The sequence below is a fragment of the Lepeophtheirus salmonis genome, chromosome 5, assembly GCF_016086655.4.
Source record: "Lepeophtheirus salmonis chromosome 5, UVic_Lsal_1.4, whole genome shotgun sequence".
Taxonomy (NCBI): domain Eukaryota; kingdom Metazoa; phylum Arthropoda; class Copepoda; order Siphonostomatoida; family Caligidae; genus Lepeophtheirus; species Lepeophtheirus salmonis.
Genome location: NC_052135.2, coordinates 28,323,167 through 28,335,751, shown reverse-complemented (window position 1 = coordinate 28,335,751; position 12,585 = coordinate 28,323,167). Strand labels below are relative to the sequence as shown.

Genomic DNA, 12,585 nt, shown 5'->3' with positions numbered 1-12,585 from the left:
TAAGCCTAAAAAAAATGCAATAGAAGATAATTTCCTTTCTCTCCTTTTTTTTTGGTGGTTTCAATGATGTTTTAAATGTAGGAAAAATTATCGAAATTTCTAATAATGTTCTCCATTGTTTTTACTATGCGGATACTGGATAGTTGCCAATATATCGAATTTCCGATTTCAACAATATATCATCTCACATAGGCATGTTGTGTTAAAATTTGGCAAGTGCAAGTCAAACCAACTCGGAGTGAGTCATTTAGCCAAAAATAAAAGTGTTGGAACTGATCTTTGTCTTGCCTATTTAAAAAATATACTCATATATAAACATAATTTATGTAAAAAAGCATTAAGGATATGAAAAGAATCTTCAGTTAAGAGATTTAAACACCCCTAATTAAAGACCATAATTATGCTGTTATGCATAAGTTTATGTGTTTATACATATATATATTTATATAACATACAATATACATTTATATTCTAAGGGTATGAATGTACCATTTTTTTTTATTTTGCTAAAGATTATCAAAATATATTCCCAGAGGGAATTTCTTAAATTACCGTTGTGCATTTTTCCCCTCCTTTCCATTTTGCTATTTTCCCTGCTTATAATATTTGGCTTTTAATTAAATAGCAATTTTTAACAGAAGAATCCTCTCAAGATTTTCTTTTTCTTTTCACAAGAAAAAAAACACAAAAAACTCAATATACATAATAAACAATTTGCAAAATCATAGATCGTACTATAAAATCTGTGCTACTTTTTTCTACAAAAGTAATTTATCTTATAAATATGCTTTAAATTTTCAAAATGCTAGAGTGTGTTTATGTATGTTGTATTTGAATGCCCAATACATGGGTATGGCCTGACAAATAATTTTTTTTGTCCCTCAAAAATCTTTAATAGAGTGTTATAATTGTGATTCAGGTGAATATAAATCATTAAAACACATATAACTAGGCCTTTCCTACCCTAAAAAGAGCTTAAAATTAATTTGATGTTAAATTATTAGAATAATTTCACAGAGTTAAATTGTTCAAAGTAGCTCAACAATAGCTAATTGAAGATCAATTAATCAATAGTCAAACACTAATAACGGATAAAAAAAATTGAAAATTGACAGCTGACTCAAAAATATCAGAGTTTTTGATAATTTTGGGAGATGATTGTAAAAAATCAATTGTGTTCTAGTAAGTAAATATACCCGTTTTAAAAGATGAAATATTTTATTTAAGTGACATTTTTTAAATGCAACACATTGAAATTTATAACTTTCTTCTTCTGGGACTTTTACGAAAAAGTTTGCTCATCCCTGTTTCTTATCTTATTAATATTTTATGGTGTTTTGGGGACAATAAGTCCTTTTTTGAACATGTTGATTCAAATTGTTTTTTTGTATTTATATATAGGGACTTCTTATCTTAACTGATATATTCTAATAATTAATAATACATAAATTTTATATAATTATTGTGTACAAGGTGTAATTTTATACAAGTTGAAAAAGTTGTGTGAGGAAATTATACAAGTTGCAACCAAATAATGAGATTAATCAAATCGTTGAATATTCTGTGTATGGCCAATTTATTAATGATTTATTTATTACTTTTTTATAAAAAAAATACAAAATTAATATCTACTGTGTAGCACATTACAAAATACAATTGCCCTTTGATATTTTTTCCAGTTATACATAATAACCAAGTAATTTTAATGGATCAAAATGGAATGAAAGCATTAACGATTAATTATTAAATATAACTTTTGTAATTAAATAAGGGGTTATGAGACGTATAAATAGTGCCTTGAACTCACAACTTGTGAGTAACCAGTTTATTGAGCATAAACTCCAATGTGTGGGACTTACCCGTAATCCGATGTCCAAATCCAGTGACAGTGGAATAGGAGCATTTTTTGATCTCATTGTTTCCTCTTTGTATCACGAGGAGAACATCGGAGCCTTCTTTGATTTCTGTTACACGGTATACACTTCCTGGGCCTGGGGATTTTAGATTGTGAACTTTCATTGTTACACGATAGTCCTGTAAAAAACAGTTAGTTATATCATAAGAAAGTGGGAAAATACAAAGAATTAACATAAATAAACTATACAAGCATTATTCTTAAGAAATACACACAAACATTGAGGAAAATAGGATTATATTGATAACTAAAATCAAATGAGAAATGAGTTTAATTTGCAAAAATTAAGTTAATTTTTTTTATCAGGAGAGGGGGAATTATATATATTATATAAATGTTATTAAGTTTAAGTATCTATATTTAAATGATTTTAAACATAAATTAGTAATATTTATTCTATCCTCAACCTCTACTTCAATAAGATAAAGATAAAATACTCTAAATCAATTGGTAGTTTGCCAGTTTTCCCCAGCCGTGGGAGTATTCCTCATCACAAATTGTTCACATCTTAATAACAATTCATTCATGTTCAACTAATCAACGTTCATAGCACTAATAATAGAAAAGGAAAATAGAAAATCAATTTCTGACAAAAAATAACATCGGAGTTGTAAACGATTTGGGTGTCAACTGTGTAATTGGTTTTTTTTACATATTTTTTTCAAATATCTTCATTTATTCCAGAAATAATTAATATTTACAATTTAAAAAATAATAACAAGACAATTTTATATACAGCATTTAAGTAAATAAATACTAGATACATCAAACAATATAAACATAACTCATTATAAGGAGGACCGGTGACACTTGCTACGATTAAAAAAGAGACGAGGAGAAGAATAAATAAAGGCTATCCTAGTTATTTTCTTCTTTCCCTTCAACTATCTTTTTTACATACTAAATATTCTAATTAATATGAATATTTAAAATATGGGCCATCAACACAAAAGCAAGCTGGAATAATTTTTCTCAAAAGTGATTCTGGATCTTACATCTCCATTTATAAATTAGTATGATAAACACTGCAGATTAGATTTAAAAACCGAAAAAATTCCGATCGTATAAATAAAAAAGAGATAATTGATTCCATTTGAAGGGTTACATCAGAAACATAGTCCCACATATCAAATGAAGGCTCAAGACTAAATATATTTACAATTCCTAGTTGTCTCAAAACATCTCAATAATTAGCCCAAAATGGATCGAAATAATAAATCATATATATTTACGAACTAAAATACTAAATTGGGAATTAATCATTTGTTAATTTTTTTTTTTCAAGATTGCTTTTGAGCTTACACACAATAAATTGGTTTTAAGAATGAAGCTCTGAAAAATTACAATTTCCTTAACGCGGCCTTTCGATAAAAAGTTTTGTAATCCCTGATTAATCCTTCGTTACTTCCATGGAGTGTTTATTTTCTCCATCCATATCCATGTTATATCTTCTCTGTATCATAGTTTTGTTTCCCATTCAATTAATATTCCTAATTTTCTTTCTGTATCCGTATAAAATAAAATTGAGTTTGAGGATTTGATATGGAGCTGTAAGTGTAAGTCCTTGCTGGACTCGGAATATAAGTGAGGATCGACAACTCTGTAATTCCTACCTATGTATATCATTTGTGTTTATTTCTTTCAACTCATAGCTCATTACAGCTAATTTAATGAAACGTCATGACAGCCCAGCTCCTCTCCTTCCAAACATTCTTCAAATTGTCAGGGTGACCACGTTAAATGTCGGTTTCTTTTTCTTTTGTGATTGGAATATTGGCCAAAAATAGTTTTGCCAAAGAACAATTTGCCGAACGGACATTTCGACGAAGGATCATTTGGTACATTTGACTGAAACATGATATTCAATAAATTGATGTATACAATTGTACTTTTTAATTGAATTTAAAATGATATTATTATGATTAGGTATTGTTAATATACTATGTATGGCAAACTAATGAGTGTTCTTTTGCAGAAAAATATAGTTATTCAAAAATATTCATTAATGATCGTTATATAAATCCACCACTGAAGTATGTGGTTCGAATTTAGTTCGAATCTTAGCGTTGTATTACTTTAAATAAATTAAATAATAAGCAAACACGACAGTGATTCGATTGGAAGGAGTGCAAATCACTTTTCCGATAAAAATTAATTATCATTCGAACCACATACTACTTTTTTGTGTTTATATAAAGATCATTTAATCAATTAATTTAATTAATGAATAAACATTTTTCTGCAAAGAACCCTTATTTCTTTACCTTATATGACATACACAGCATATAAACAATACTTTGTTTGGCAAAATGTCTGTTCGGCAAATTATCCATCAGCAAAATGTAATTTGCAAAAAAAAATTCCCCCAATTTTCCTAAACCCTTTTTTTTAGCATACCGGCGTTTCATATTATTTGAATCCTCTCTCTAAGTCTATATCCGGTCATTCCTTTTTTTTGTGCTCAACACTCTATGTAAGTTACAAAAAGGGACCGTTAAAAGCAGATTAATCTATGAAACTATGTAGTCACCATATAATAATTTTTATAACCCCTGGTTCGTGGTTGTAGAAACACGCTCAATTTTTTATATTATAAATTCCTAATGGGAACTGGATATGGCCACTTAGTGTAGTGACACGCTTAAATAAAGTGACCGTAAAACAAGGTTTTCTGTACTTCCTTACATATAAATAAATTCAATGAATTTTTTTTTATTCAACTGTATATACACATTTAAAATCTCAATACTAACAAAAAGACATACTTAAAATGGAACTAGCTAATGCAAACTAGATGCATGTATGCATTTCATTTGGTCCCTACAATGCTTCTACTCTAGCTACCTACTTAAAAATCAATTTATTCATTTCAATTTTCAAACAAAATTTAATCGATTTGAGGGGGGATCTTATATTTTACTAATTATATATAAACAACTTATTGCTTATTCAATAGGAACTTTCTTTGATGAGTAAACAACTAAACAAATAACGATACACATTATGGAACACCCATTTTGTTTAAGTAAGAGAAAGAGAGTCTAATGAAGAAAAAAAGAGCAAACCTGCTGATAAATACTTTCTTTACCTAATCATAAAAATGTTGGTATCCCTGTTTATAAAAAGAATATATATTTCTGTTTCTATAGATTATTTTTTTCCTTATAAATATTTAGTAAAGAAGATTTATTTATTTCTTTAAATTTATATGAAATTAAATTATTTTTTTCTCTATCTGATAAAGAATAAATCTTTATTAAATTTGAAAGTTTTTTTTACTCTCTATTAACACCAAATATTTATCAAATTTATATACAGGATACTTAGATATTATGTACAGTCAATGCACAAAGATAAAATGAATATAACTTATTTAATATTGGTTTATAAGAAACATAACCTTTATATTGGTGTGAGCTGTTCTCATATTTATACTTATACAATATTATTATTTATTCAATTATATTATATATAAAAATTTTACACTGCATTATTTTGTTAGCTATCGTATGTTTTCTTCTTATACATTTATCAGTGTTCGGAACGTCAGTTGGTTTAATTACAATTAGTTCTTTGTAAAGTGCTATTGAATAATAGTTCCATAGTTGGGGGAAAATGGCCAACCAACTACCAACTGATTTTGGTCATTTTTTTATGGTCCTTTTCGGAGAAACTAAAGGTAATGACGTTAAAAAAATTGTATTATGTAAAAATAGTTTTCATTTCTAAGCAATTTTGGTATTTGAAAAACAAAGGAACCAAAAAATGATATAGTCACCCAGTCAACTTGATGTAAGTTTGGGAGGAGAACAGATTAGCTGACATTGCGTTTCCTTAAATTATATGCAAGCAGCAATGAGACAAATCCCATTCTGTATCTAGCAAGGATATACTCAGGAATTACTCTCATATCGATCCTCGATTATACTCTGATTGTGAGTCCACGAGGTACTTACAGTAAGCTATAACTAAAGCTTTCCAAAAAAAAGGACGAAACACTCATATTCGCTAGAGTAGATTCATCGTCTATGTAATATGTTTCACTCACGCAAGATGTCTTTCTATTGATAATACATATGACACCACCTTATTGTTTTCCCTCTTGACGTATGCAACTTTTCTCTTCCCCTTGCAGAATTCTACTTTTTCATTCATTTAGACAGATGATTCATGGATATTAAATTGTATGTTGACTATAACTTATAGTAGAGTAATATCTAATTATACTCGACGTCCCTAGTAGACAAAAAGTATTAAAGTAACCTACCACAGGTGTATAAATATTGATCTTTGTTTGGTTTTAACTCCCGAACAAATATTGAACATTATTCTCCATTTTATATGTTCTCTTCTCCAGAATTAAAATATAATTATATCAGTTTTATAAATAAAAAAGCGCTCTTTAGATTGTAAACTATACAAAACTCGCAACCTAGAAAATGCTCAGAACTTACAATTTTATAAGTTATGCAATATTCATTATGTCTCTAACAAAGAACAAGGGATCAATAAGTTGGAAACTTTAGCACAACATAAAAAGTAGTTACAAATTTAAAGTTTATCATTCTATTTTATGTACAATTTACATAAATATATATTCATACGGTTCTATGAATGTATAATACCTCTCAAAAAATTTATGAGGATGCTGTAAAATATAGGTACATAGTGAATTATGAATATAGCCGTTTTTATGCCATTGTCATATTTTCTCCTCATTATATGTGTATACATTATGTAGTTATAATACTCAATCTAATATAAATGAATATATAATATGGGATTTTTAGGACTCTAAAATGAATTTTCAGGGTGATTGTTCAATTGACTCCATTAAAATTCAAGCGTGGCATTCGGTCAGTATTTTAGAAATACAATCTAATGTGGATAAGAGCAAAATTGGATCTGAGTTCAATATTTTCTCAGAAACAAATTCTAAGCACGTAAACTTCGTCACATAATAGCCACAGGATAAAAAAAATTCCGTATTAGTACAACTTTGAGCACTAAATTCAAAGCTTGTTATTAAGACATAGGTCGTCGAGTACAGCAGGACAACAAATATATTGAATATTTCACTAGGGGTTGTCCTATATAGGAGGAGAGCTGTTATTTCAGAACAAAACCTCTTATTGATGGTAGAAAAAAGGAATTTGTAAAGATCAATATATCAGGAGAAGTTAAGTGAAGAATGATTATTCAATACTAACAATAAGAACTTAGCTCATAAACAACTTTTATTGTTATTGAGGTGCACATATTTACATATTAAACTAAAACATCTGATAACCTTATTAAAATAAGGGTTTAATAATATCTATTAAAAAAGTTATCAATGTTCGTTTTATTTTCAATGTATGTATGGTTCCTAAATCGCACAGAGAACGTTAGGAATCATTTTTTCTGCTGATAATTCTTTTCTTTGATCTCAATTTTTTTTAAATGGTAAACTAATCTTTAGGCTGAAAGTATTTCAAGATATTGAAAAGGATGTAAATTTTATGTTATTATAAACATCAATCGTGTTTGTAAGTTAGATATATACGAAAAATTTCAAAATACTTGTGTAATAGTCCAATCAAATATTTTCTTTCAACATAATAGTAAAATAATACAATCAAGTATTTTTCTTGCAAAACTTCTATTTCAATAACTGTCATTCCATTTGAATTATATTAATTTTTATAGTAATTCTATTAAAAAAAGCACCTATATACTGTTGAATAAATTTAATTTGATTGAAAAATTGAATGTATTTACCCAACTATAATTTTAGGTTATAAGATATACATAAAATTCGTATTTTAAATTGAATTAATAAACAATAATTGTCTTTCCAAACGAAAGTTGTTAGCGGGGGGGGGGATGGGGGGATTGGCGAAATAAAAGGCTATGAGAGGGAAAGGACAAAATATAAATTCTACTTACTTCGTATATATGTAGTAAAAATATAAAAAAATAGCTGTTATGTCGATTCTCAATTCTACACCAAGTCCAACAAGGATTTACACGGATAACTGAAGATGGGATTTTCGTAGAGAGAAAAATACAACATAGAAATTTGAAAAGGAAAAACGGTTGGTGTGTGTGCTCCTTTTTCTTTCTTTTTTCATTCTTAAATAAAATGGTGTGGTGTTAATATCTATCTTTGTAGGAACAAGATAATAGAAATACAAGGTTATACCATAACGCTTCTACGACTGATGTTTGACTTCCACCACGTTTTTTAATAATGACGTCATAAAATATCATTGGTGGCTTGGTTTGTCAAAATCTGCCTGTCTTGCCCAGTATTCAGTACGATTCATCAAATTGAAAATTCTAGCAGTGGTGACAAAATAGAATTCGATTGGTTACGTGTTTTGTTAAAATCGATCTGTCTTGTCCACCAGTAGGTACGATACATCAAATTGAAAATTATAGGAAGCCCAATTACATGAAGGTCGATCCTTGTATTTCTATTGACCTTGTGAAAGAAGAACTCTTGCTTATCTTTCTTGTACTTAAAGATACCTTATTCAATATTTATTAATCTATAATTAAATATCACAATAATATTTTTCTTGACATTATTAATGCTATTTTCAAAGGTAGAAGTGTCTCCTCTTTGTAACAGTAATTCATTTTCTCCCACCAAAATCATATAACAGGCAGTTTATATATATTCAAGGTTCTTAATTCAGTAAATTCATAATTTTCGCTCCCACTTTCTCCTCTTGCACTTCAAAAAACAGATCACTACTTATTACTCCTCAACAAAATATCCGCCTTACTCTATGTTATCCATGACCTTATCTTTAAATGTTCCTTCCTCAAGAATTATGGAATAATGATAACAGCTTTGGAAAATAAATAACAAAAGCTGTTCAAATTGCAACTACAAAAAGTTCTGCAATCATTTTAGTTCATATTTTGACAACTCTAATAATGGCCCCTTGTTTCTTTCTCCTGTCCCCTCCTATGATGATTATCAAGTAATTAAAATAAATAAAATTATTTGTATTTTCACATCAATCGAATCTTCATGATAAAATATCATGAGGAATAGTTTTGTTTGGATACACCTTAGAAAGCAATAAAAACATGAATTTATGAATAGAAAGATACATGTCTTTTATGACATTTTTTTTATTGACCATATCATAACAAACATCGATAGCAAATTCAGGGCATTTCAAAAACGTCTATCAAAACAACAAATAATTTTGCTGCAAAAAAAAATAATTTTTTCTCTTGATCATAAAGATGATATTTTGTATAAGTTATTTCCTTGCTGATTTTAGGAATACTGTCTTCAGAAAATTGCCATCAGGAACATTGTCTGCACAAAAATTATAATAAATGGAAAATTGCTGCAATAATACTCTACACATATGTAGAGTAATTCATCAGCCGATCTGTAGGATCGAAAGATGGGACTTACCCATTTAAAGATGCGTATATAGTTTTCTCATCAGTAAATATATATATCACATCTTCAAGTGGCACAAAGACAAGAGCTGAAAACTGCCTCCTAAACATACTTATTTATCCTTAGGGTTTTGGAAAAAATCAGAAAAGCATAGATAGCCTCCGTCAAAGCTGCCATTGTAAAAATGTATTGGGAAAATTGGAGAGTTTTCTATGGTTCTTCAAGCGATGATGGTGGTTTTTAATCTGTCTCAAGCCTCAAGTTTATACTACACAACACTGACCTAGAAAATAAGAAATTTTACTCATAGAATTTGACATGGTGGGGATAGTTTTTAACCTATCTCGAGGTCCAGCTGTTATCTATGGTGCAATTTGGAAAATTAAGAAGATTATTTTATTTGAAGATGTGAAAACTATTAACGGATCCTAATATGGCTCGGACACATCTTTAGATTGGACGGATTGGTAGATAAATCACTACAAATAATTGCAAACTATCTTCCACAGATGGTAATTTTCCTAAAAGGCAATTCCTGATGTTGAAATTCCTGTGGGCAACCTACACCCACGTCTCATACCATATGATAACTTTTCAGCACTATTCGTGATCGACTTTCGAAAACAGAAAAAAAAAAAATTGCTCCATATACAACTATGTAAGGAATGAAGAAATTGAATCATTCAAACTTGAGTAGTTTTTTCACTGCTCTCAAATATCCTACATTTTTGTAACTATGCAATTTCTAATAAACACCATTACCGTTTTGTCCGCTTGAAAAGAAAACATATATTTATGCACCCATACAAACATCCTTCGCACATTTTATTGTACACATGTATTGTAAATATATAAACAATGAACATTTTTCTCCCTGACAAATAAAAGTTTGTCATACTCGTTTTTACAAGTGTGTTTTATGACACAGAGTTGTTCTACATATACTATAATGTACATATATATATTTATCTATATATTATATATCTCTCTCTTTGACAGAAGTTACTAGAAATTACCCATAGAATACATATGTGTATTATATTGCATTAAATACTCATATAAAAATGGTGACAAGGGAGGGAATGGATGGAATTCAAATTAAATATCTATGTATTGAAGTGTTACATGAAATATTGAACGAAGAAATTTGTTCAATATTTATTATTTTCCGTCAATATGTATGTTAATATTATGTTACAGATTATTTCATAGAGGGAGCTGATTGTAAGAACAATGGATTTCTTACTATAAGAGATTCATGAAGTGAGTCAACTCTTTAGAAGATATATAGAGGTATGAAGGTTTACTTCAGATCACTGTTCCAAGGGGAATTGATGTTGTATATATATTTTTTCCCTATTGTAATATTGGAAGGTTTTCATGGAGTTTATAAATGTATATCAATTTTTTTTACTTACAATAGCTTACATGAAATCATGCGATAACCACCCCTCAACCCGTAGATAACATTTAAAATACTCTAAAGCTTTAAAACAAAATGTAAGCTTGAGTAGATTCCTGGGTATATTGAAATCTCTTTTTCCACGCAAGATATCGTATTTATCATAACATAAATGATGTCACTTAACATTTTTTGTCATTTTCTCTTCAACCGTATACAACTCCCCCGCCCAATTAGCAGAGTTTATCTTGTTAATTCAGTTGAAATGGTGAATTCATGGAGGCAGCTTAAATAGCTAAATAGTTATCTTTAATGGCCCTGGAGTAGAAAAAAAGTGTCGTTAAGGACCTTACTTTTGATACAAATATTGATCACATGGTCTTTGTTTTACCACTATTCTTTTTATAACTTCGGAGTGCTTAGTTGTTCAGGAGCTGAAATAAGTACAACAACAGCGTTATTAGTTGAAGTTGTCTATGGAAATTACCACTAGAACGAGACAGGTTCGAGAGTCTGAGTCAATAAAACAACTCACTCCCGAGCATTGTCGGGTATGAACGCGTAATGTATTTTTAATCCGTGCCGTAACTATGTTGGGAGCACTTGGGGGCTTTGGTCCCAGATAACGATACTTGTGTATCTGGGTTTACCCCCTTTTTTTAAATGTATATGTATATTTAACTAATGTGCGATTGAAATATTCTATGTAAACGCAAAAGATGAGCAAATAGAATTTATAAGACGAGTTGAAAATGTAAAATCAAAGAACATTATTAATTATTGTAAAATAAAATAATATGGAGGAGCTGTGACGTAGATAATGCAGTAGAGGGGGAAGTCTGCCTTTCTACCAAAACAGAAACGGTAAATCATTAGAGAGAAAAAAGTTGATTGGCAAAGTAAAGCCTTTGTATATTAAAATCTTTTGTCTGCAGCAATCAACGTCATCTATGACAATGAGTTTACTGAATATACAGACAGTAATACTTTGAGATATGAGTGCAACAACGTACAAATTTTCATTAAGATACAAACAATTCAACCTTAAATTTTTAAAGTTATTTATTTTGGGATAAATTGCATTGACTTGCGAACTCCGTTCCAGGAAAGAATATCACTCAAGTTATTATTCTATTTATTTTATCTCTGGATTTAAAGATGTACTATAATTTCAAAGTCAAATAAAGAAAAGAGCTTGATTGGGTCACTTTTCTTTACACCATCAAAGTCAATCAGAGTTAGTTATAGTTTTAAATCTTTTATCAAATAATTTTTTTCTTCAAAATTCAAAATATTCATATAGAATGAATACTAAAAAGGAAAAATCATTGCCAAATTTTTGGTAGTGAAATCTATTAAAATTTAGCAGTTAAACAGACAAATAATTAATAATTTTTTGTCGCATACTGTCAAACTTTAAAAAAAATTGACTTACTAAAACAAAGAAGCAAAGAGATCACTGGTTATTGAAATGCAAAATAGAACCTCTAGTCCAAGTTATTCTCAATCAGATATATAACTATCAAGGCATTATCTCACTAACATAAGACACTACAGTGTATTTTGTTTGTCTTCAGTGAACTTCTATGTCATAATTGATGCATTATGGCTATTTACCTGCATAGCTTAAATCTAAGTTGATTATTTTCTTCCTTATAGACAAACGAAGTATTAAGAATTATTTATATTTTTTCTCAGTTTCCAAAAGGACAGGAATAAAAAAAATTCTTGATTCTTCATCATTTATAATAATAGTTCAAATGTATTTGTCATTTTATTATTTCTATAAAGACATTTTGATTATCGTTCCTAATTTTAAATTACACGTACTCTCAACTGATATAAAAGAGTTTGAAC

General features: G+C 28.9%; 1 protein-coding gene and 1 long non-coding RNA gene across 3 annotated transcripts in view; both read right to left on the bottom strand.

Moving 5' to 3' along the window:
* LOC121118367 (uncharacterized) overlaps positions 1–12,585 on the bottom strand; it is a 109,367-nt gene that overhangs the window by 67,722 nt on the left and 29,060 nt on the right. The window contains exon 2 of the mRNA XM_040712938.2: positions 1,860–2,034. Within this exon, the coding sequence (XP_040568872.1) occupies positions 1,860–2,034 (175 nt within the window). The remainder of the gene's footprint in view (positions 1–1,859; positions 2,035–12,585) is intronic.
* On the bottom strand, positions 9,004–10,202 carry LOC121118368 (uncharacterized). 2 transcript variants are annotated; one of them, XR_005864417.2, is made up of 3 exons: positions 9,666–10,202; positions 9,339–9,609; positions 9,004–9,236 (listed from the first exon to the last, which is right to left on the bottom strand). It is a non-coding gene; the product is annotated as an uncharacterized lncRNA (long non-coding RNA). The 2 variants fall into 2 exon arrangements; XR_011780435.1 differs by having other exon boundaries at positions 9,004–9,609.